The 26,217-nt window shown below is 31.7% G+C and overlaps 4 protein-coding genes across 8 annotated transcripts in view; 2 read left to right on the top strand and 2 right to left on the bottom strand.

Moving 5' to 3' along the window:
• LOC123672315 (kinesin-related protein SMY1-like) overlaps nt 1-20,526 on the bottom strand; it is a 286,748-nt gene extending 266,222 nt beyond the window's left edge. Inside the window, exons 1-7 of one of the 2 annotated variants that reach the window (XM_045606395.1) lie at nt 20,293-20,526; nt 20,046-20,240; nt 19,837-19,990; nt 19,613-19,778; nt 19,354-19,559; nt 18,556-19,066; nt 18,159-18,294 (exon numbers count right to left, since the gene is read on the bottom strand). In XM_045606395.1, coding sequence (XP_045462351.1) covers nt 18,159-18,294; nt 18,556-19,066; nt 19,354-19,559; nt 19,613-19,778; nt 19,837-19,990; nt 20,046-20,240; nt 20,293-20,394 — 1,470 coding nt within the window. In that variant the 5' untranslated portion in view covers nt 20,395-20,526. The remainder of the gene's footprint in view (nt 1-18,158; nt 18,295-18,555; nt 19,067-19,353; nt 19,560-19,612; nt 19,779-19,836; nt 19,991-20,045; nt 20,241-20,292) is intronic. The other variant, XM_045606394.1, reaches the window with a different exon arrangement.
• On the bottom strand, nt 5,028-5,896 carry LOC123672318 (transmembrane protein 223). The gene is made up of 2 exons (XM_045606398.1): nt 5,414-5,896; nt 5,028-5,357 (listed from the first exon to the last, which is right to left on the bottom strand). Exons 1-2 carry the CDS (start codon nt 5,769-5,771, stop codon nt 5,059-5,061), a joined length of 657 nt encoding a protein of 218 aa, XP_045462354.1. The 5' UTR covers nt 5,772-5,896; the 3' UTR covers nt 5,028-5,058.
• Nucleotides 6,177-12,220, top strand: LOC123672317 (syntaxin-6). Its single transcript, XM_045606397.1, has 7 exons — nt 6,177-6,403; nt 6,459-6,628; nt 7,677-7,771; nt 7,823-7,882; nt 8,369-8,601; nt 9,801-9,895; nt 12,086-12,220. Exons 1-7 carry the CDS (start codon nt 6,369-6,371, stop codon nt 12,160-12,162), a joined length of 765 nt encoding a protein of 254 aa, XP_045462353.1. The 5' UTR covers nt 6,177-6,368; the 3' UTR covers nt 12,163-12,220.
• Nucleotides 20,527-21,441: 915 nt separating the features above from the next.
• LOC123672314 (DNA topoisomerase 2) overlaps nt 21,442-26,217 on the top strand; it is a 28,167-nt gene continuing 23,391 nt past the window's right edge. For 2 of the 4 annotated variants that reach the window (XM_045606390.1, XM_045606389.1), the window contains exons 1-3: nt 22,206-22,289; nt 23,424-23,682; nt 24,820-25,428. In XM_045606390.1, the coding sequence (XP_045462346.1) occupies nt 22,221-22,289; nt 23,424-23,682; nt 24,820-25,428 (937 nt within the window). In that variant the 5' untranslated portion in view covers nt 22,206-22,220. Of the gene's footprint in view, nt 21,706-22,205; nt 22,290-23,423; nt 23,683-24,819; nt 25,429-26,217 lie in introns of those variants that run through there. The other 2 variants (XM_045606393.1, XM_045606391.1) reach the window with 2 other exon arrangements.

The following is a 26,217-nucleotide window of genomic DNA, read 5'->3' as shown; positions in this document are numbered from 1 at the left end:
GAACATGCCCGACTCGTTATTCGAATACCTTCAAGATGGCAGAAAGAGCAAATGCTATGATACCAATTTTCCATACGGAATCTTCAGGAATGTCTAAGACTAACCTAAAGCTATCATCCAAATTTCCAGATTTCATTTTGCCTATTTTTCCAAAAATATCAAATTGATATCCCAATTCAATACACCCTGTAAAATTTTTAATCAATTATTATATTATTCCTCACAAATTATGAAAACTAAGAATAACCCGAAGTTTATAATCCGTTGTTTCAATAGGTTACAATTTTGCATAAACGTCTGATTGCCACTCAAGATTAATACACCCTGTATGAAATCGTCAATCACTCAGTGTATACCTCCAAGAATTATGCAAAAAAAATAACCTGGATCTAAGATCTCAATTATCAGATTTCAACAGGTTTCAGTTATCCAGAGTCGTCCAATTGGAACTCGGAAATTGTGCACTCTGTATAAAAAATATTCATCGCACGTATATTTTCGCAAATTATGCAAAAGAAAACTAACCGGAAGCTCTAATTCCAATTTTCAGATTTATAAGGTCTCGATTTTCCAGAAATATAGGTATAATTGACGCTTGAAAATTGTACCCCCTGTATGAAATGGGAATCCCTATTATTTCAAAATAATCATTGATTTTATTTGATCCATTTCACTATTCCAAAGTATTCACTGCCAAATGATATAAAAATTAATAACTGGCGAAAAAATAAGAAAAAAAAATTATGAGCTTCTGCAAGATTTGAACTCGCAACCCATAGAGACCTCAGTTTGTACGACCGCATCCCTAACGATCCGGCCACAATGCCTTTGCATAATTGGGTGCATTTGTGCTTCTTATAGGAATAATGTCAAAATAAATGGTGACAGAGATTCTATAAGTTGATGAATTTTCATGATTTTCGTTTAAAAAATCGTTAAATATTTAGGTTATCTAATTAAAATATCTCTACCTACCGGCTCATTTCAGGTTGGATGCTAATATCTGTCTGAAATGATATATTTACGTATGTCCTTGACAATTTACATGAAACGGAATGCTTCAAGATTTGACGAATTTCCATGAAAATCTCAACAAAACGCAAAAATATCATCATAAGAGGGCGGTACATACAGTTCTAGTCTATTATTTCCTCAAATTTCTCGTTAAAAAACTTCTCAAATAACCAAATGACTCCTGGTAGAGGCTTCTGGCAAATCAAGCTTCCCACTGACTAAAAACGTTTTCTTTCTAAAATATCATCAAATATACCTCGAAAAACGGATAGAAATCGGATCTGAACATCTTTTCTTGTATATTTCCTCTCGATTCGTCCAAATTTCAATGTTTCTAGTCGAATATCATCTGACGTTTCTCATTTTCATTCGCATCGTTTCTTATTTATAATTAGGGGCGTTCCTACTCTGAATGCCATCGATGGATGTTATCGGGGAACACAGATTTAAGAGAAACGTCAAAATGTTACCAAAATTGCACATTTTTGCGTGAATTTTTCGAGAAAACAAAGACGAAAATCCAAAAAAGGGCTCCGTTACTTTTCCAGTTCATCTTTCGTGCATCAGATTGAGCCAAAACATCTCGTCCCGACGATATCCTACGCCCCATCTCGTTTCTAGAAGTTTTCACTTTTCGACGAAAATCGATTTTTTCGTCCAGTTTGAGAATAATTATAAAATAATCGGGGTACTTTTGCCGAAAAACCCCGGTACCGTAACAAATGTCCGTCTTTCCTCTTTCGAAACGTATTATCGCGTCCCTTCGTACTTCACTGCGAACGGTCGAAAAAAGTGTAAACTTTTCTTCCCTTTTAAAAAAACGCGTTTCTTTCCCCTTTCCCCCCCATAGTACTGATTCCACGATTAGTATATCTAATTAGTCAAATACTATGGTTTCAGATCATTTCCGGCTCAAGATTTGAAAAATTCAGATACAGTGAAGAAAAGAGAGAGCGATCTGTTCAATGAACCCTTAATTAGTGATAAAAAAACTTTTCGATGTCAAAACTCATTTCTGAAAATTTTTAATATTCATTTATTCAAAGGAAAAGTGAAAAGAGTGAAGCGCTAACCGTAAACACGTGTTTCGGGCTTTAAGCCCCCATCAGTATGGTGAAAAAGTGTTAGGTTATGTTTATGAATTATGTTTTTCATTTCTACAAACATCAACAACTATCAGTCATGAGATTTCATTGTTCATTATAGATGAATAAAGCAAAATATATCCCTATATGCTCGAGAATAAGGGACGGAAATCTGAAGACATAAAATATTATCTGATGTCTAATCTTTAGGCCTTGGGTGCCTCTTTACCCGGGAAAGAAGAGATTTTTTTCTTATTACTATTCTAATTTCGATGTTATTCGATTTTTTATGAGATGGTTGGATTAGCAGTTCAAATAATCAAGAATTGTAGATTCTCGATTATTTGGTCTGAAACTTCGTGCGGTATAGGTTCCTATTTTATCATTACAAACGGGACCTTTTTCGGAAAAGATGCGGGCTCTATAGAAGTATGAATGCGATAATTATTAGTGTTGAAGGGTTTTCCAGTAAGTTTCGATATAAAAAAAGAGTAGGTATATTTTAAGAAAAATCAATGGATAGAAAACGAATAACGATATCAGCAAAATGGCTGCCATGACTACGGTTGCAGCCACGGGCGTAGCCAGGGGGGGGTTTTGGGGGTTCAAACCCCCCCCGAAATGTTAAAGATGTCAAAAAAACTTTTTTTTTTTTCAAAATCTGGCTCAAACGATAGTTCAAAATTGGCGTATTATATCTATCTCTGCTAAAACTCAGTTGATGGGGTAGTTTTAATTTCTTCGATTTATTATCTCTGTTTCTGGGGTACAGAATTCGAATCTGAAGTTTGCCACCAAAATTTCATGATAAAACATTGAAAAAAATGCAAAAAAGGTGATAACTATCATTTTTTACCAGTTTTTTGCATATAAACTTTCTACTCATAAATTTGAATTTGAGTACTCTGTTGTATAAATACTACGACGGTATTTTTTTCCTGAATATATTTATAGGAATCGATGTAAAGAAATAAACTAAATTTCAAAAAGTGATTTTGAAAATGTTTTTTTTTTCAAAACATACTTGAAAAATAAAACTAGTGAAAATAGACTGAATGTGTTGGCTCTTTTAAAGTTGATATTTTAAAAGAAAAACAAGTTTTTTTTTATAATATGTAAAACCCCCCCCGAAACTGAAACCTGGCTACGCCCGTGGTTGCAGCACCATACCCTCTTTATGAAATTTTCCATTACCAATTCGCACATTTGTGGCGTATACCTAGGTCCTCAATAACTTCGAAGTGTGAAGCTGTTGAAAAACAAGATCTCGATGGCCAATGGTAGTCACTTCTTATTCGAGAAATAATACGTCCAGGAAACTTTTCTTGCAAAATTGCGTTTGTTTTCGGTGCTTCTGTAGCACGAAATGTAGCGCCGTCTTGTTGTAAATAAACGTCGTCCACATTAATATATTCTAATTCCGCCCATAAAAAAATTATTAGGTTATCATAGTTTCGGTAGCGCATTTAATTCACCATCATCATTTTCGAAAGAGTAAAGTCCAATCACACCACCAGCCCCAAAACCGCAAACAATTAGTGGCACGTTGAGAATGAAAAGGCTTTTCAACAATCATTCTTGGATTTTTCCGAGCCCTATTATCGGATTAATAAATGCGAAAATTCTGTTTATTAACGAAGTGAAAATGAAGTAGAGTTTCCGATGAAAATGCGGATGATTTGGATGTATTTCAAAGGCCAAATCAGAGAAGCAATATACGACTTTCCTGGATATCGACCGGATATAGAGAGGAAACACCTTTACGTGGTTGCTGACAATTCAAATTCAAAATAAATTAGAGACATTTCAGCTTATAATTCACCGATTTTTATGGGGTTTTCACATAATTTCCTTAAACAATAATCTTTTTTTTTGCCCCGAGGTAGGGGAAAAGCTAAAGCCATCTCAAGAGGCGGGCCAGGATGATGTTAAGTTATTGCCGCTGAATTTGTGTAGGACTTTCACCTCACTAAAACCCGCTCCTCTTTTCACAGTCACAAAAGACCCCCGGAATAGGCTTCCTAGCCTGTGCCTCGAGAAAACAATAATCTACATGGAAGAAAGTAAATATTTTTAATTTACGAATGAAAAACAAAAAAAAATTTTGGTAACTTTTTTTCTTGCATATTGATGATTCTTACTTTGTACAAAGCACTGATATATTTTTTTAAATATTCGTGAAAAAAACTACCAAAAATTATTCTTCTTCTTCAAGTGCAATCTCCGCCGAAGAGGTCGGCAAGCATCATAGCTATCCTGACCTTCGAGGCAGTTGCTCGAAAGAGTTCTTTTGAGCTGCACCTAAACCATTCTCTCAGATACTTGGCCATGAAATGCGTCTTCTTGCCATGCGTCTTTTGCCCTCTATTTTCCCTTGCATGATAAGTCGAAAGATTCAAAAGAAGTAAAATTATAATTGCGTGAAAGTCGTCGTACAGTGCCGCTCTCTACTTATTTGCTTCGAAAAAAGAAAGAACTTGAAGTGAATATACCACTTCATAACAAAGTACAAAGTTTTGTCATTGGAATAAAGTCTAAATGCTATTATTTCAAAGACAATCATAAGACAACTTAGAATGGAAAATAGTCCTTTAACAGTATCTTAATTGTTTCAATGTTCAACATAAAAGAACCTATCATGTGAATACTCTTGTAATGAAATGCTTGAAGACAGAGAGATGATTGAAGACAGTCCTTTTACTCCATAGATGTATGTTAAGAAATAAAATTGACAAAATTATAATAATTGAAATAATGCACAGGTATATTTATCTCTTTCAGAATGTATACACAATACGGATCCCCAATCCACAAAAAAGGATCATTTATTATAGAATCAATATCTATCTATACAAATGTTCGAAATTCCATTCCAAAAGACTTTCTCATGAAAGATCCAAATTTGTTAGCACAAATAAAACCATCAAATGAACATAAATTATTTTTTATTTACATGATTCTAAGCTTTGAATTTTCGTTTGAGGCCAACTGTATTATCAAATAATTTTGTGTTTTTAAACTCTCCTTTCGTGTCTAACAAATAATGAAAAAAATGTCCTTTAACTTTTATCGGTATGTAAGAAGGTGAATGATGCCTGGAGGATGTACAACTAGTATTTTCAAGTCCTAGAGTCATTATTCGATTTTCTCCAAATGGAGTATATGTCACAAAAGAACACTTCTGTCCTCCCTTATTTAAAATTAAATATCTAACTGATCGCAAGGTATACATCCAACTGACAGTCAGAATTCCATATCCTTAAAACAAATTTCATTTATTAGACAATGCTGAAGATCAAAATAATACCACTAACCAATTAGGAAACTTGAGGCTGCTAAGGTGTATCTGAATTTATTATCACCCAAATTGAATTTTTCCCACCATTTATCGGCATTCTTTGGTACAGGAGCATCCCTCAACGTTTCATATGCTGTAAGAGAAAGATATGACCAAAAACCAAACTGTACTATAGCAAAAAGATTCAACACTTTAAAGAATCTTGGATTATCATATTTAAATAGAATTATATCTTTAATTGTATTTGTATTAACTTCTGCAGACGAGCTGATAGATTTAGCATTAGTTGAATGAATTTGTTTCCTAGGAATGATCTTGTTCAAATTAGAAATGCAAATAGTTCTGAACTTAGTCACTGTATGAATGAAATTCATCTTTCTCAATTTCACCAAATATCATCACCCTTGAGTTCAAAGTTAAGTTATTATATTATTAAGTTTAGTTATTTTCATCTTCTCTCATGTAGGTCAGGTTAACTCTCTAGTTAATTAACTACCTTGTCAAACTTTTGAACTACTTCTAGAAAATGGCTTCTACCATAGAATTATAATACTGCAAATGAACTAATGATTTTATATTTGTTTTGTTTTACTTTTATCTGTTTTCTATCCCATCACCCATAAGACCTTTCAGAAGCTGTAAGCTTGTAAAACTTGTAGCATATTAAATTTATTCTATTATATTCATGTACCAAAGAAAAATAAATTTTCTACTTACAGCACAGAGTAAAGAGCAACCTAAATAACTGACACTCTCTGTTATCTGTGATAACTGATGATTGGGATGTTGACAAATGTCAAAGGAAACTACCTAAAATTCTAACTTATTGTTATTCACCTATATTCATTTTGAATCAATGTATATGAATTTATGATTTCGATGGAAAATGGTTTACAATGACTACATGAACTTTTAAATATACTTAAGCCTTAAGCATTTTTGCTTCATTCAAACAATACAAATTTGAGGATATGACTCTAGAAGATCCATACTTTGTTGTGAAAGAGTGAGTTAATTAATTTGTTCGTATACCAAGTTCAACTCTAACGCAATATTTTCAGTGAGGTTTTTAAAGCATTGAATAAAACTCGAGGCCTTTACCTTCGATGGATTAAAATTCAGGAAGATCCTATTTGTGTGTCAAGGGAAGAAATTGAATGGATTAATACAGAGTTGAAAAATTCTTTACGTAGTATCGAATGGGATTTAGAAGACTTAGAAGATACAATTGATATCCTTTTCTAATTTCACACAAAAGCATAATGCATGAAGCATGTTCATAATGCTTATTTGTTGTATGAAATATCAAATAATGGAGATTTCTGCTGTAGTTATTTAACTTTGAATGTTGACTAGATAAAATTAATTTAAATAATGATTCAAAAGTGATGAAATTTTGCAGACTTACTAATTTTGGGCCCTAAATCACGAATATGGTGACGAGAATTCCTCAATCCTACTAGTTTTTTTTTAATTGTAATGTTGGCTTAACATTAAGGCGCAACTGGAACCATGAATACTTTCTTAGATTCTTGTTCGATTCCCCAAAACTCTACTGCCCCTCTATAATTCTAGCGAGAATATTTGTTCAATGAAAACCGTAGATAGTTGGAACCAATCAACAAAGATCTTCACATATAATACACACGCCAATTTTTCAATCCAAAAGGGGCCGCGAAAATTCTATCTCCGTTAATGTCATAATCTTATACAATTGAACTACAAATGTGTCATACTGGCAACGTTGCAGATTATTTCGCTTCTGATAGACGTTACGTATTATTTATACGTAATGTTTAATACGGTATTAAACATATTGGCTGCCACTGTATATAAACAATGAATAAAATCGACGTTTTTCACGAAAAAAAGAAAATTGATTGATTCATCTTTTCTTACAAAAATCACTTGATAAAATACAAGAAAACTAGCTATTAATGTGGATAACCTTACCTTCATTAGGCCAACTTTACAATTAAAAAAAAAACACTAGTAGGATTGAGGAATTTTCGTCAATGGATTCGTGATTTAGGGCCCAAAATTAATGAGTCTGCAAAATTACATCACTTTTGAATCATTATTCAAATTAATTCTATATAGTAAACATTTACCGCATTAACAATGTTAGTAAAATAATAACATTGAAGTATGGGTAGAAATTATCCGCCAGCTTGATTGAGAACTCTTGTGAGAATTACATTTGGAAGAAAAACTTCCCATATTTTATCATTATACTGAATTGCATACTTTATTCTGTCATTCTCCTTAACATTTCTTAAATATAGTAGAGAAAAACCCGACCAAGTTCAAAATAGATAATAAAGAATTAACGGTACGAAAAAAATTCATTGAAAGTACTCGAGAAGAAGTAAAGGTAAATACCAATTGGTTATTCTGATATCATTGATGATAATTTCAATTTCAGCTGATGAGAGATAAAATCATTATGAATCGTGGAAGGGATATTGACTATTCAGCTATACAGGTGATATTAAAAATTTAATATTGATGAATAGAACCACTATTTACCTTTCAGTATATTTCTACCTTTCTTACTAAATAACAGGAATTAAAAATAGTAATAACTGTGTTGAACAGGTTCAGTAATTTTTTTTATTCTATTATATTGCTATTAACAAAGTGCTGTGAATGAATGGTTACTCTACAAAAGTTCAAGACAAATGTTGCCAACATTTCCAAAGAAACCCACAAACTTTTTTAGAAACACATGTTTCTAACAAGCTCGACAAATAAATAAATAAATGTTACCCTTGGTGCGGACAAGGCTTTAGGAGTTTCAATCGGCAACATTGTCCATTCTCCTGGACTCTGGTTTGAATGCTTTTCAACTAAAACAACCAATAGATAGATAATATTTTATCATTTTTTGCACTTTTTTTTAACAAACTATTGTACAACCTTTTATGCAATAAAGAGTTCTAATAATAATAATAACCACTTTAATTTTCAGCCATTGCTGGATACAAGTGAGGTTAAGGTGACCAGCTCGAGGGGAACAACCAAGTATTCCAAATTGGAGAATGACATCGATAGCCCCCAGAGAAATTTCATCAAAGACAATTTCACTCAACAACAGTACTTGACCAGACAACAAGAAGAACATTTGGAAGCTATTGGAGACAGTTTGGGTTCCCTTAAAAATATGTCGAGGCATATTGGAATAGAATTGGATGAACAAGCAGGGTATTTACATTTCTCATAATTTTACTCTCCAAATAGCAGAATATAGTGATTTTTCCTGTATTATTATGAGTTACAACCCGATATGGTTAAGCTTAGATTCACTCGATGTTGCAACTGGTAGTTATCTTCAGAGGTGTCTAGGTCGTAAATTTAATTCGATGCTGGAACTATTGGCCATTGAATGTAAAAAATAATCTGCCAATGGTTATAGCACATTAGTTCCTCTTCCTTTGTTTATGAATAAGAACTAAATGCACATCGTATATCCGGAAGAGCTAAAACTACTTACGATCCATTCCAAATTACAGTACAGGGAGGTTTCTGAAATTTTACACTTGCGCATGCGAGACATAAAGAGATATATAGCCGAAGTTAGTATGAGACTTTATTTGATCTGAATTGGATATTCACACCAATTGTGATCAAAATTTCATGAAAATTGTGGAATTTGAAGATTTACTTGCAATTGAAATCGGACACAAAATCAAAGTTTTCAAAATGATCTAAAAATGTAAACACCAAAAAAATTATGACTTCATGATCAATAACATATATAAGGTGAGTCTTAAAGTTGCATTAAATTTAACTATAAATTCCTCTTATTAAATAAAAAACTTTTTTCATTTACATGTTCGTTAATAAACAAAATTCGACTAGGGCTTCCGTAAATATAACTGGTTTTTCTTTTTATGTTAATCGCACAACGAAAACCATAGAAAATTCAAGAGAAATAACCAATGTTTTCGTTTTAGATTATATATGGAATATGCTTTTCAAGCTTGTGTATAGATGTGTGTAGATAGCACCATCAGATTCAGAACCATAGAAAATTTTAACAGAAAATCGAAAAAAAAACTAATATTTTAATGACAACAATTTTGAACTATTTAAAATCTTCTGTGTATATAAAGAATAATAATTCCAAGATTCGTGCGAAATTTACTGTTAATGGAGTTCTCTAAACCAAAGAAAATTCAAGCAAAATAAGGAAAAAAAAGGAAAAGCGCTAAATTGAAGTCATCTCTTTTAACGCTCGTTCATGCTGCAATTACGTCCTTGGAGACCACATAATTATATATAGTCTTGCAGTCTCCAATGGCGCTTGAAGGAAGAGCGCTCAAAAGCTCCTGACTTCGCGTCAGTGCTTTCCTCGTTTTTTTCATTTGTTCTTTCAAAAAACTTAATTAATTTCCCTTTAGAATGCTGGATGATTTCGGTACCGAGTTGGATGCAACAGAGTCGAGGATGGATTCTGCAATGAAACGAGTTGCTAAGGTTCTTCATATGACAACTGGTAAGTTAATCTATGAATAATTTTCCATATACAGTGTGACCCGGGGAAACCTGTCTTTTTCTTTGGAAAGGGTAGTGTCATTGATTTCGAGATGGAATGCAAATTCAGTAACAATAGAACAGTGGATCTGACGTTCGTCCTCAATAGTAACTCCATTATAACAGTAGGTCGTTTTTTCGGCGGCTTGGTGGTGTTCCAAGTCGTAATACAATCCTGCAATTGTTTCTCATAGGATGATTCATCACCTGAGAGTTCAGTATAGTCTCTTGCATTCATGTTTTGAGTCGAAGGTGGAATTGATGTTTGGATGGCTTGAGTGTAGACATATTGTTGGCTATTTTCGTGCCTTTTGTGATTATTTGCTTTATGTTCAATACGGTAATTGAAAGATTCTGTGGAGATATTTCATTATTGAGTATTTGTCGATCTGATAAATCCTTTGAATCCGACATCGTTTCTAGTTGGAAACATTTCCGTTTGTTTTCGCTGATCATATTTATTTTGTTGATGATTTAAACAGATGACAATTTTAACCGGCACTCGCAGATGTCTATTATAAATTTCCTTCTGTTATAAATGAAAATGAATTTATGTTAATTTGAATTCTCTTATAAATGGAGCACTTTCAGTGAAAAAAGTTTTCACTTCCGTTTTCAGTGATTTTTCCACAACAGATGGATATAAAATTTTAGACTTTAATTGCTAGCACTTGGTAATCAAGTTTAATCAGGAACTTCCGAAACACCTGTCCTATCCTAGGACCCACCTCACGTCGAATATACAACTTAACTTAAAGAAGGGTTAAAATGCTATCATCTTCACAAGTTATAAGGCCTCTTTTCACTCGATCGAAGAAGTTAGTCTGGGGAAAGAACATTGTAAACATCAACAGGAAAATGTTGGGTAGAATTATGCAGAATTTGCATTCTACAGGATGGCCATCACCTACCCGATATTTTTCATACTTTCAATCAATTATCTTGAATAAAACGAAGTACCAACCAACACTGAGAAAAAATAACTGATTAACGATTATTTGAAAGATGTTAGGTCCCTTGGTCGCACTGAGCAATATAAAATCGTAGATGAAGCTTCAATACTTCCTAACTGCAGGAACACAATTATGGCTCATTAGTCGATAAGTTAATTGTATTATCATTCTACTGGTATTGAAGTGACCATGCTCTAATCCACAAATTTTTTATAAGCGTTTAACGAATCGTTTCGACAACAATGTTGTCATTTTCAGAAACTAAAAGCTACTTACATTAATTCACAGAAATATCTACCGAGGAGTCTCAAATAACTCTCTTCACTTAACCCATTACTACTTAACCTTACATCATTCACATTACATACTCAAAACTTTTCCACTCTTAAATTCCCAATTGATTTTCCAATAAGTGGTGACATTTTTAATAGCCCTATTGTTATTTCTTGTAGATAGACTTTTGACTAGTAAAAACTACGTCATTACTATAAATGGAAAGATACATGCTTCAACAACGCTTTGATGTTTTTCATTTTCACTACATACCGAAAATGGTGAAAAATTTACAGTTCACAAAATTAATTTTGAGTCATCGTGAGACTCCGTTTCGACCAGCAATAGTGAAACTGGTGGAACAATTTAAGCCGATTGGTTAAGGTATAAAGGGTTGAATAGTGAGGTAGTTTGAGACTCTTCGGAAGATTTTTCTGTGAATTAATTACTAACATACTAACTTTGAGTTTTTGAAGATGATATTTTTGTCAAAAAGATTGGTTAAATGCTTATAAAGATTCTGTGAATTACATTGAAGTTACTACTACTTCAGTACAATACTATGTCTTTTATGAAATCTTTCGAAAAACATCGATAATCCAATTCAATTATACAAAGTGTTACCCAAAATAAGTTTAAAACTAGACGACTCTATAAAGAGACACATCGGCATCGTATGATATATCATCAATAAATCGTTATTTTCTACACATATTTTTGAATTGAGAAATATCCATTATCAGTAGAACTAGATCACAAAATTCCATTTATTTAATTCTTCAACAATTTCAAAAAAAAAATTTATCATTTTTGTAAGTGTGTAACTTTCTAAGGAAAGGCCTAAGACCTTAAAACACACACTATTTGGTAACACCCTGTATATATGAATATAAATAATACCCTGACGTATATGTTATTTTTTGTAGATCGACGCCAATGGACTGCCATCATCATTTTATCTATTACTTTATTTATTGTGATACTTTTATTTACTTTACTGTGATTTTTATTTGCCATTTTTGATTGAACTTAGTACAATATACTATTATTTTTAAGGTTTATTTAGGTTTTTGTTGATTGGATTTTATGATATCTGAAAATTACCGTTACATATTTTTAAGTAGGACAAATAGTTAGACTAGTAACATATAACATAGGGAACAGGAGAACCAAAATGAGAAACAAATCAATTATGAAGTTGATCTGAAGTAGTTTGTATATAGTTTATATATACATCGTTATTATTAACATCAATATAATATGAACAATTTTCGTATTGAGACATTTGGAAGCTAATTCGTCTCACTCTATTGAATAATAATCTATTAAATCTTTTCCATCTAAAGACACAGCAGAAGAAACAAAAAATGTTTGTAGTAAATAGAAAAAGAAGAGAAAAGGCATATTTTACTTAAAAGAGGCTTCCAAATAATAGCTAAATCAATATTTCAAATATTATTGAGAAATTAAGTCAACTAACCTAAATAACCTGAAATATATATCTGATAATTGAACTACAAGTACAGCTTTTTTATTATTTATTTTTGTTATATTTTATTGTTTTGTAATCCATTATTGAACTTGATCGTTCACTTTTTAGCATTTGATCTATATCTAAAAACAAAAACTTAGAAGAAACATAAAGATAACGTGTCTATTCTGTTTCACTTTTGGATTCAATATGTTCTCAAGTACCTGTTTCTGAGAATCACTTTTTTTTTATTTTTCGCTTCTTAATTAGGTAGCTATTTGTTATATGTTTTATAAATTGTGTTATATTGAATTAATATGTAATTTTTGTCAAACTGAATTGCATTTATTTAATTTAAGTCTGAAAAGGAGTGAAGACTGTTCTTGGATATTGTAAAAGTGTATTTGTTCTGTATGGATATGTAGGTATTTGTGTTATAGAATTTTACCTTAATATATTCTTTTTGTTTTATACTATTGATATAAGTAGCTATTGGGAATGTACCAAAAATATGTATTGATAGTACATATTATTATTGTTGCATATATATTTATAGTCAATTTGTAGCTACTATTTTATAATTGGTTGAAATACATTCATTCAAATATTTCAGTTATGTATTTATTCAATGTGGGTTGATAATACAATTTTAAGAATTGATGCAATTCACTGCTGAATAAAATTTAATTACTCTAGGCCCAAGTACAGTATGTATTATTTCATTCGATCCAAGATTATTTTTCTACTTTAAATCTTTCATTTTTAACTGTTGCATCTCACCTAAATTTTCCGACTACCAGATTAAAGTAATCCCCCGAAATAGACAGATTAGTTTCCGATTAAAATATAACTTTCTTTTTATAAATTATATTTGTGTTCAGTAAGATCAGTATAAGATCGTGTAACGAGTGAAAACTGAGAAAATATTGCTCTTTTATCCAATGCATTTGAAGTTCTAACTCAACATTCTCATTTGTTTCCAATTACAATTTAAAATTAACACAGGTCACAATGGCGCAGCCAGGACTTTGTTTGGGGGTGATACGTTGTACAAAGAAATAATAATATTTATTTCGTAGTGTTCAACTACTGAACTAATACCTAAAAAGGTGTTGGCAATAAAATTCTAGTTTTATGGTTATCGTTAGGAAGCAACCCCCAAGAGATTTTTTCTATATTGGAGTTGCCGGCCGAAAGAATAGATGATGCTGTGAAAAATTTTTTCTCATAGATTGAGCATGTTTCAATAAGAAAGTTGCAAACTTGGAAATGTAAAACTGATAATCGGGTAAACGATATTCATGTCAGGGAATAAATTCGGAGTAAATATGATGAATGAATGTGTATTGATTGAGATTGCGTTTGTTTGACACCAAACAAATAGGTATTACTCGCTAGTATTTATTTTTATTATTAAATTCAAAATTTTCAATTGTTGGTATCCTTGGAGGGGGACTGCACCCTTAAAGTCAACACCCCCTTTAGTTGTGCTAGTGACAGGTTATATGATGGTTATGTCACAGTATAAAGATATACTATACCGTGATCATAGTTCCCACAGAAATACAAACAATCGCGCAAAAATCCCTAGAACCGTACAGTGTTGTCGGTTATAATCGGACAATAACTAATTATTCCATAAAGAGTGTCTGGTGCACATGAAATAAAATTCAACCCAGAATATATTTAATCACTTTTCAACATCGCTTTGAGGAAATGAGTTACAAAGCGTGTTCGAAATGCTTCGATTTAGATTATCTGAATTCTGTAATAGTATTTTGTAAGAAACGATAATGGTGCATTCTCATATTTTTATTTTTCACGGTGACTTCATGATCGTGATTCGACCATTTTGATCACTGTACAATACAAAAGCAATTTTGAAGCCTTGAGCCCAAAATTGTTATCAATCATCATAAAAAAAATATATTCTGAAAATGGTTAATGAATTTCAAATACTATCGATATCTAGTAAGACCTAACCTATTAGATCCTCATGGCATAGATCCATCATGCCAAATAAGATAGAGCGGGATTCGGGAAGCGCATTCTACAACTTCCTCCAAGTGCAATCACGCAGGTTCATGCCAGTCTAGTTTGCCTAGAAAAAGTAAGACGCTGTGCACTGTTGACGTACCCTTATACAACCGTTCGTATACAATGCTTGTTGCTCGATACTCGCACACTGCCCGTAGAAAGAGAAGGAAAGTCGTCTAATAGGGGCATAACGATCTCTGCTTACGTGATGATTTCAGCAGGATAACGCCAGTCGCGCTAAGGCATTTCGTGCCAAATGATCTTCGAACTGGAGTGTTTAAGAGCTCGATACTCTTAAGATAGTAAGTTAGCTCATATAATTGTTGCTGTATTCTGATTACTAATAAATAAAAACAATGAAGAAATAACCTACTTTATTTTTCTGTTTTTTGGAATCGTCTTCATCTTATATATAGTGTAAAAGAAATTAAACTCAATATTTCATATTGTACAAAATAATAATAATTACTAACTACAAACAAAATAGTTTGCTTTGGTAACATGAATATTTTTCATAAAAGGCATTTCCAGGACACATCTTCAAATGTCCAGTTTTATCATTAAGTCCCAACTATGTTGTTGTGATTGTATCGAAAATGTCATATGATTTTAGATCATGAGTGTGTCCCTTAGCACTGGCAAGACAAAATTATGCCATCTAAACTCGCCTTTAGATATTACAACTGACAGAAATTTTGATCTATAAAATTCTTAAAATAAGTGCTAGACCATCCTGGCATCTCAGACAACTCTGCCACAGATTTAAATTTTCTTTTGAAATGCCTGAAATTAATGAAAGTTTTTTATTTTATAAGAGAGAAATAACAAGAATACCACCTAAACAACAAAATTCGCTCTGCAGTTTTTGGTCCAATAGTTGCTAATTTTTGTATTTCTTTTTTATCTCCTTCGTTGAGAATTTTAAGAACTTCTTTTGTTCTGGTTTGTGTTGTAGAATTAGTCTTTTTGGAAATCTTCTTTGGCTTTGGTTGTGAGGAACTTGAAAAATTTGACAATTAAGATCAATATCCTAGATAATATATTATGGTGCAGAAAATTATGTTATTCAATTTTTTTCGTGAAATTACCTTTTATTATTTTCACATTCACATCTTCTACTTTTATTACAGTATGTTCTGCTTAATTCTTGGCTTTCATTCAGCATAATGCTTTGGGATCTAATAGAAATTCTTGCACTTCTTCTGGGCATAATTTTAGTAGTTTGTGTTGGTTCAATTTTTTCCTTTTCAGAGTTTGCTTTGATAAACAAAATTGGTTTTTTGAAAACGAAATCTGTATTATTTGAATCGTCATGTTCAGGATATTGAACATTTATAGGTGAAATGCATGGTGTTAACTTCTGTACTTCAGTTGATTCATTTTTTAAGGGTGCTTTCATTGCATTGGATATTTCCTCATCGAACATCTAAAACCATATTATTCTTTAATGATTTAAAATTTTTTCTAAATAATGAAAATATTGTTCTTAAGTTATTGAATGGGTATTTACTTGATAAAATTGATTTTAAATAAAATATAGTTAATTCCAGTTCACACAAAAATCGTTTCACCGCACATGTTTTAACAATTAATATTTAAACGTTTCGGTTTTTCACTTTCTGTCTTGTAATTCCTTTGATGGTCCACTTTGTGTATATGTCTTGTTACTGTTTACTGAATAGCACATTTGATTAGGTGTTTTTTTTGTGTTCAATTCATATTTCTCTATTTCTTCGAAAAGTAATCAATCATTTCCTCGAATCCGAGTGCAGGAACACAAATAGTGTTAGCAACAAAACCAAACAAATGAGTCTACACTCACCAAACTTGCTCTCACCGAAAGACACATCTAATTTTCGCAGACATAAATTCATTCAAATATTGAGAACAATTACCTAATGAATGAATATGTAAGCCATCAAAATATACAAACATTCTAAATCTAAAACAAACATCAACAGAAAAGAAGAAACACCAATAGTTCATAGAACCTGGTTACTATTAGAGATGAGCGATATTTCACGAACTGTGATTTAATCACTGATATCAGACTGTCACAGGTAGTCACGGTTCCGAAAAACGAATACAGAGCGTGATGGGATCACTGTTTGAATATTTCACAGATATTTTCAGGGCATATCAACGTCCGTGCAATCGTAAATTATGAAGCCAGCCTGCCAGCCTGATGTTTTTATTGCTTCGGAACCTTTGTCGGCACTTATTGATGCACTCTAGCAACATAAGTTCCGTGCGAACGATTGTTTTCGAAAGCCGGACAAATATAAACAGAACGTCGAAGCAGGCTAACTAATAAAAAAACTCATATGATTCTCTTCCTCAATTGTAATATGTCGTTGGTGGAGAATGAATAGGAATAATTGTATTTTTCTCTCGAAAAATTTATCAAATATAGTTAGGAAATTCGATTATTTAGGGAGTTTTTTAACTACCCATTTCTGAATTTTTTGTTGTAAAATTTTTAATTTTTCTCTTATTTTTTTGTTACAGTATTAGCCCCTTAACTATTTTTTATATACAATTATAAAATGAGTGGATTTTGTTAGGAGGTTGATTACTCATCATTATTATTAAATAAATAAATAAACGTCTGAATATATGCATATGGCTCATTATTTATTATTCGATGTCCTAAAAATCATACCTTTTCATTCAGAGATTTCACAATTCTTTGATTAGCTCAGAAATTAATAGAAAATATCAAATATATTTAGGAAATTTAATTATTCAATAACTGGTTTGTCTGGTTTTACTATACTTTTGTACATTTCTGATTGTTACTTTTTCTGTTTTTCTCTTATTTTATTTGATGCAGTATCAGCCACTTAATATTATCAATATATATTCACATGTGAATTATTGTATGTGTAGGTATTATTTATTTTTCGATGTCCAAAATTATTCATATCCATATTCCACAAATCTGTTACCTCTAAAGAATTAACAGAAAGACAAAAGAGCTAAGGTTTGGGTGATTCATACAAATAATAATAACAAGCACGGTCCGTGCTTAGCGTTGTGAAACGCAATGTTCCTGTTCCTTTATGATATCAGTGAAATTAAAGCGTGACGTGATCACTGTTTAGGTATGGGATTCGTTCTGTGCAGCACTGGGAGTGGGGTGACCCCACTCCCAGTGCTGCACTTAACGGATAACGGACTCTAACCGAATCCGATACCTAAACAGTGATCACGTCACGCTTTAATTTCACTGATATCATAAAGGAACAGGAACGTTTCACAACGTGATCTAGAAATCACGGTATCGCTCATCTCTAGTTACTATCAACAGATTGGGCAAATACCCAACCTATCAGAAGTGGAGGGAATTATTGACATAGCCCTGCCCACTCCATTCTATGTAAAATTACAACATATGATCTAGAAGCTTATGTAGATGCCTACTGCAGTAGGCGAAACGTAAAACAAATTAGACAACGGCTGGATAACCCCAAATATTCTAACTCTCTTACCAATATCTTTTTTGCTTGATCAAGTTCATCATGATCTATAGGACTGCTAGTGGCTTTTGATGTTTTGGAAGTCAACAGCATAACCTCCTTTTGTATTAGTTTTGATAATTGAGGTTGGATTGTATTCCAAGAATATCTAAAAATAAAACTATGTACAGAGTGATTCGTGAAGAATTTCCAATCTCTGAATTGTAGACTTTAGATCTCAAAATATGATGATTCTGCCCAAAATCCCTATTTAAACTTTAAACACCTGATATCTTGGAAACTAGAAATCTTTGTATGTCATCATAGTTTGAGGTCTAGAATCTACAATTCAGAGATTGGGGATTCTTAAAGTACCACCTTGCAAATAATCAAATACAGAATGTAAAAGGCTTCGGGGAACTTGACTTACTTGGGAGTATTTTCCTTCTCCCTTGCGGAGGACAATCTGGTACTCCTTCTAGTAGGTCTTTTCAAAGTATTATGAATCACAGTTTCTAATTTGTCCATAAGGGTATTTTGAAGCTCACCCATATATTTCCTCATTATTGGACTGAAATTAATGCCCATCTCACTATTGCAGGCAGAAGACATTGAAACCGTTGATTTTGAATTGTTTATGGATGTTCCACTTATTTCTGCATGCGAGTTCAAAGTACTCAAACCCCTTGGTTTCTTGAAATGATTTATTCGAAGAGGTGTTGTTGCAGCTCTTTTTATAGGTGTTGATGAGACTCCATTCTTCTCAAACAGAGTAGGGTTTTCCGATTTATATTTCATAAGAACTTCTCTAACTTCTGGCTTATTTCTCATCTTTTTCACTCTTTGAGCAAACTCCAGTGCCTGAAGTGTTTCATTAGAATCTTCAGTTCCACATTTCACACAAGCAATCAAGGATATGTAGTTATTTCGATTCAGGGACTCTGCAAGTTATTATTCAACATTTTATTCAGCTTTCTTTATTCTTGAGATAGTTTGATTTGAATCATATCATTACATCATGGTTTTTTAACGATGGTATGAAAAATGAAGTCAGATACAAACTTACTGATTAATCTCTATATGAAAAACATTGCCTAATTTTTTTCACTATTCAAGGAAAATACAAACATTCCAAAATGAAATACAAACTAACAAACATATAAATTGATAAGCATCTTAAAGGAACTCCATACGGGAATATCATAATTAAAAAAAAAATCAGAAATACCTTGAAGAATAGTTGTTATTATGGATTGTCTATAAGGTATATGTGGTAGATTATTGCTCAATGCTGTCATCACTTGTCCAATACAAAGTAATCCTTTATTTATATTTATTCCTTCTTGAAAGGAATTTCCTTGTGTTCCTGTTTTCTTTACACTTTCTGAACCAGCCAAATCAACTAAATTCAATTTTCCACAAGTTTGCTTATTTCTATGAATTCAATAGTAAATTAACCAAATAGTGGGATAAGTAAGTGAACTCACCCTTGATCCAATGTGAATTCAATTGAGAAAATTGCATGAGATCTTGAACTGAACAAATTTTGTTTTGTTTCCCCAGTATGGCGATTTTTTCCTCCCATTTCAAGAAAATGTTTTGCTTCATAAATATTGAAAACTTTTTGTTTTGATAAGCCTTCAACTCTAAAACCTAAAAATTCACAACTATTATATGTTATAAACTATTTTTCAGTTGAATGAGTACATACCTTTAATGGGAAGTGGTACTTCATTATTGTTTTTGAGCAAATCATAAACTTTCTCATTATAAATTTCCATAAAAGAAAGATGTACATCAAATTCTCCGTCATCATTTAAGAAAAAATCCTCCAAAGCTCTTGGAATGATGCCTGGACTTCTTTCCTGCAGTTATGAAAATTTATTTGGTACAGAATCGTACATACACTATAATAGTTACCGTTGAATTAGTTCCCATAGTATATGTTTTGCCAGTTCCAGTCTGTCCATAGGCGAATATAGTACAATTATAACCATCTTTGACTTTGCTCACCAAAGGTTTAACTACTTCGTTATAAATATCTTCTTGGGTAGAATTTTTCTCGAAAATATTGTCAAAATGAAATGTTTGCTGTTTATCTGTTGCTAACAAAACCTAAAAATCAAAGCATTAACACAAAGTAATAACAAAAAATCGAGAAACATACGGCTGGATTTGTACTGATGATTTTTAAGGAACTTTTGAAGGATTTTCTACTGGGAGGAGGTTTTATTCTAACAGTAACGTTGACATAATCATCCAGATTCATTCTGGAGAAATTATAGAATTAGAAAAAAAGGTATTATATTTCTTAAGGAATTATATTATTCTTCAAAATATTAGTTGTTTGAATTTAAAACGGTTATTTTTATTTACAATTGCAATCACAGAACAAACTATAATCATAGAAAATCAATATTTGAATTGAACTATCCAATGAATTTTCATACATCTTGAACTACCTTAATCTTACGTAGTTAACGTCTGAACTACTATATGCCTATATATTTTGTTACGAGGCTGGAGAAAAATACAAAATTACAATTTTTTTTATACATCAGTTTATATTGGAGATAGGTATTTTGCAACTAGTTTTTTGTACAAATCTCAACTTCTTAAATACCAATGCAGTTTACTAATCGATATTTCTATCAAATTTGGAATAGCTTTTATGGTTTTCGAGAAAAGTACAACTTTTTATTCAATCTTTGAATTATACACTTTCCATGAGGAGAAACGTAAAAATTATAGGAAGTCTCCCCCCTCCTTCCAATTTAAAAATGCCACATTTTCGAAAATCGAAGGCCTCTTGTTATTTTAGTTGATTTCCCGGAAAAAATATTATTCTGAGGAGACAGCAATTCCAATGAAACCAGAATAGGCCTAATTTGTTATAAAATATCATCTTATTGGTTTACTGAAACAAATATGATCAATGCATTGTTTAATACAATATTTCTTCTAATGTAAGAGTTATGTTAAGAGTTTAAGAGTAGCTTTAGCTAATCTTCGCCTTTTCAGGGCAAATGTATGTACATTTGTTTAATAAAGTCGATTTATTATTATTATTATTTTGTAACATTTTCGTAGAATATTCGAGGAACTGAGATGTATATTGGATTTTCACTTAGCACTATCAATATAAACGTTTCAATTTATTCCAATCTGACATCAAGGTATATACCAATTACCTAATATAATCTAATAATAATTCATCTTTATTTGTAAACTACTTGAAAAAAACACAATAAGAGTCTGCGACGGTTGAATTTTGCCAAAGTTTTGAATTAACCAATCGTAACGGTAGAATTCAAACATTGACTTTGTTGACAGTTATGCTTTCCTCCTTAGTGTCAAAGTTGGACGCCTGAAATTCCAAGCTAAAAAGAATATTGGGAATACATGTCTTAGTTTAGGAATGTTTTAATTTTCAAATGATTGAAGATTTTTCAAATTACCTTATTATCTGTGAGTATCCATTTTAAAATCCTCATTAGACTTCAACAATTACCGAGAATCTGAATTTTACTCAATAATGTTTTCCTAATTGGATTCCTTACAAGAAATGTCCGACTTGAAAGTAAGTAAATTTTGGATTCTTTGTATTTTTTTCCAGTATATTTTTCCTATTTCTGATCAGGTGTAAGATGCGGAATGAAATATTAATTTTATTTTTTACTTCATTTTATGATTTTCATAACAACAACAATATTTCAACAACTGGATTATTCAAGTTGTCGGCGTTTTTAATCCCATCATAACTTTAAAATTCCGTTTTTAAATTGGATATTCATTGAAGGTTTGTGCAATTATTTATATCAGAAAATGTTTCAAATAGATCTGAAAGAAATTATTTTGGAAATCTTGTTTATATTCAATTTGTTTTTCTTTTATCAATGGAAAATCTTATGAGACGCTCTCTAAGTGTGGTTTATTTCATTTGAATAATTAATCTTAGAATAAGAAAATATTTTCCATATATCTTTCAAAGTTTATTTTTTAGTTATTTGTTTGGTTTCTTTTTAGATACTGATTTCTTCAATATACCAATATAAATTTTCACTGACAATTAGGTATTTCATGTGAGTTTTAATAATGCGTCTCTCTGTGCCATGGATCAAATGTCCTAAAAGAAACATGAGCTTCCCAAATTTATTTAATCATGTAATTTTTTATTTATTATATTTTTATTAGCTATTTTTAGTTAGCAGTCAGTAATGTGGATCACATTACTGATTCTTGTTTTAATCAATAATATCAACTAATTTAACTATTCTACATTATTAGAATTAATTAATGACGTCTAATAAGGGGTTATCTGACCTAAGTAAGATATTCAGAAGATTTCTGACCAACTATGATTTTGGTTCATCCTTAATTTTTTTTTGTGAAAATAGATACTTCTTTTGGTTAATTGTAATAGTGATTCACTTCTGAATATTGAGATGAAAATTTTAAATTGAATTTTTTTCTAATTCTATATCGAAATTAATGAAATAGTATATTTTCGAGGCAATTTCTTCATTCGTCAGATATTACGACTAATTAAATCATTAAATGAATAATAATTAATGATTGTTCACTTTTAAAAGCAATACAAAAATTAAATATTATTTTTTCCATAACATTCAACAAAAAAACATTCTGAATTGATACATTATTTAATGATTGTAACTAGACACATTTCAAACAATTATTTTTTCTTAACTAACTTTCTTTTAAAAAATTTGAAATTTCATTATAAATTTATCATTGTTCAGACTGTGAATCTGCAAAACCTAATAACAATAGAGTAACTATATTTTTCAATGATAATGAATTTTCTCAATACAGACTGTTAAAGCAAGTTTCTTTTATGAATTATTCAAATTACTTCGTTTCAATTGCACAAATCAACACCAGTAGCCTATTGAACTTCAACTGGTGTCTTAAAAAATCAGTATGAGCACTTATGTGATAACATTTATTCAATTGACAAATTAAAAAATGAGCTAAATGAAAAACCAATAACCTTCCAAAGTATACACTAGTTTTAAAGTTTAACTTCTGTGAGAGTAAAATGAATTTATATTCACTAAGATAAAAAAAAAACAATGAAAACAAACGCTTCCAAAAGAGGTACTTGTTTGTTTTACTTGCAAGTGATGTCATTGGCGCGATGTTATGGGCTAATTTCAATTTGGCGGTATTTTTAAATTTTGAATTAAAAATATCCACTCCTTTTAAATTTTTAAAATCTTCTTATTTTTCTTGAACGTCAAAGATCTTAGTATGCTGACGGTTTCTTTTTCTTTTCAGAGTATTTTTGCCAGAATGAATTCTCACAATGAAGAAAATGGTGGTGATGGCGACAAAGTGGAAGAAGTTGCCCGGCCCGCACCGAAACCGAAAAAGGCCCAGACTATTGAAAAGATGTACCAGAAAAAATCACAATTGGAACATATTCTGCTGCGTCCAGACACTTATATAGGATCTGTTGAAAAAACTACGGATATAATGTGGATTTACAATGAAGAAAACAAGAAAATGGAGCAGAAACAGATTGAATATGTCCCTGGTATGTGTTTATGTTTTTGTCTTTTGTCGAAAAAATGAATGATACATAAAGAAACTTATTTTATTAACTAACTCGATTATGTTTCACATACAGGTTAGGTTAGGTCTTTATAAGATCATTGTAACATCATGATGGCCTTTGAAATTTTCTTTACTGCTTGCTTCTATCTAACAATGACAACTATTTGACATGATAAAATTTTGAACTTAGTGAATCATAAATTCTGTATTATCATTTCCTATTGAAATTTTGTGACCTTTCTGTTAACAAATCCACGATAAGTAAACTACAAATATTTCAACAACCATTATACAGAGTGAGTTTTAAGTAAGGAACGGGTACGGGAAAGATAGATGATACCCAACCAGACTTCTCTTTAGGGGAGACATTATGCGATATCAGATCACTGTACTTTCATACATTACTGTTGTTTATGTATAAGAACAAATGTTTAAAGTAATCTGACATGATATCACTACTCGTAGTGTGGCAAACAGACTGCTGCAGATGCCTTACTCCAATAGAAATGTACACTTAAAGTTTGTTTCACAACTGGCCCCAAGAGCATGCAATTTAGTACTGTTGAGTATTAAAAATATTAGAGATCCCAGAAAATTTTCAAAGTAATGAGTAGGAGTGAAAACTATATTTTGAAGCTGATCGGTTAACTTTAGTTATGTTTGTAATTGTTAAATTTAGTATGGTGTAAATGGGATTTTCTTTATATTTTTTGGGGGATACTCTGCACAAAACAAGTTTTTAATCACTTAGGTCCATGTTTGAGGATATAGTATTTTATTATTATGAATGTATTATAATTATACAATAATTTTTTTTTTGGATGTTAAGTTGAGTAAATGAAGAAAATCAGTATTTCTTAAGGTTTTCAAAAGGCAAAAAATATACAGTGATCCATTTGAAATATCTGAGTTCATTATTATTATTATTCCGGCAAAAGGAAAGATCTGACAACAATGTAAATACCACCATGATATCGCCCACATCACAAGGTCTCTTGCACACCAAAATCTATAAAAATTACTTAATACTCACTATGTATAGTTATAATCATTCATAACACATAAAGACCCTGTAAGGAATTTGGAAACCAATGATTAAAATAGTCTTTGTTCGCAGGTTTGTACAAAATTTTTGACGAAATATTGGTGAATGCGGCCGACAATAAACAGAGGGACCCAAAAATGGATTGCATAAAAATTGATATTAATGCTGCCACAAATACCATATCCGTATACAACAATGGGCACGGTATACCTGTAGTGATGCACAAAGAAGAAAATATGTTTGTACCAACAATGATATTCGGACACCTCCTGACATCCTCAAATTATAACGATGAGGAGGAAAAGGTCACCGGAGGTAGAAACGGTTACGGTGCAAAATTGTGCAATATTTTCAGCACAAAATTCACAGTAGAAACTGCGTCTAAGGAATTCAAGAAGCACTTCAAACAGACTTGGGGTAGCAATATGACGAAAGCATCCGAACCCAAAGTTAAAGATTTTACAGGTGAAGAATTCACGAAAATTACATTCTCCCCAGATTTAGAGAAATTCAAAATGACGGAATTAGATGATGGCATTGTCGGATTAATGTCGAGAAGAGCTTTTGACGTTGCAGCGTCTACTAAGGGAGTCAAAGTGTATTTGAATGGATCCAGAGTGCCAGTGAAAAATTTCAAAGATTACATTGACCACTTCCTCAAAGATAAAGAAGATGATGCAGGTAAGCAACTATTATACCGAAGCAATTTTTGAAATTATAAAAACGCCAATAAACTCTCTCTATTTCAAATATTTGAAATCATTCTAGTGTTTTGTTTCACGACTTTACACGATCATACTCGGTTACACATCGCTTTTGATTGGTCGGGATCTGGTTTCAATTAATGTATCCTATCAGAATCAACATAGAAAAAAGATCGAAATGACAAGTATGACAGTGCGGCGCCGCCACAAAATAACATAACATAACAATAATCTTTATTTTGAGGAATAACCTGAGTACATAAATGAGCAAATTATTAAACAAAATTGATGTCACAAATCAAGAATCGGTGAGCGCTATGCCAGTCTCCCCAACAAATACTCTTCCACTGTATACGGTTCAAGGTCCATCAGCAACGTATGGACCTCTTTTTTAAACCTATTAATAGGACCAGCTATTTTTATTTTATTTGGCAATCTGTTGAACAACCTTAAACAGCTATACAGGGCAGTCTTTTTCGTCATCGTTAGGTGATGGATTGGGTATGAATAGTTATTTGTTCTTGTTTCATAAACATTTTGGGGTTCATACTCCTTAAAAAGTTCCCTATTTTTATAGAAGAACAGCAGGCATTCCTGGATGTACACTCCACTCAGGGTCAGGATTTTTGCTCTTCTAAAATGCCCTCTGCATGACTCTCTGTATCCTATTCCTGCCATGGTTCTAATGGCCCGTTTTTGCACGACAAAGATTTGTTTGATGTCTCTGCTATTTCCATAAAAAACTATCCCATATCGGAAGACTGAC

The sequence above is a fragment of the Harmonia axyridis genome, chromosome 2 (genome assembly GCF_914767665.1).
Source record: "Harmonia axyridis chromosome 2, icHarAxyr1.1, whole genome shotgun sequence".
Classification (NCBI taxonomy): Eukaryota; Metazoa; Arthropoda; class Insecta; order Coleoptera; family Coccinellidae; genus Harmonia; species Harmonia axyridis.
The sequence above is the reverse complement of the archived record's forward strand: the minus strand, read 5'-3'. Positions and strand labels throughout refer to the sequence as shown.

Bases quoted from the DNA above. Each gene is read 5' to 3' on its own strand.
- LOC123672318 (XM_045606398.1), bottom strand. From the start codon at position 5,771: ATGAATTTCATTCATACAGTGACTAAGTTCAGAACTATTTGCATTTCT. The intron at 5,358-5,413 runs GTTAGTGGTATT...ATTTGTTTTAAG, and splicing joins AGCCTCAAGTTTCCTAATTG to GATATGGAATTCTGACTGTC.
- LOC123672317 (XM_045606397.1), top strand. From the start codon at position 6,369: ATGACTCTAGAAGATCCATACTTTGTTGTGAAAGA. The intron at 6,629-7,676 runs ATATCCTTTTCT...AACATTTCTTAA, and splicing joins AGACTTAGAAGATACAATTG to ATATAGTAGAGAAAAACCCG. The intron at 8,602-9,800 runs GTATTTACATTT...ATTTCCCTTTAG, and splicing joins GAATTGGATGAACAAGCAGG to AATGCTGGATGATTTCGGTA.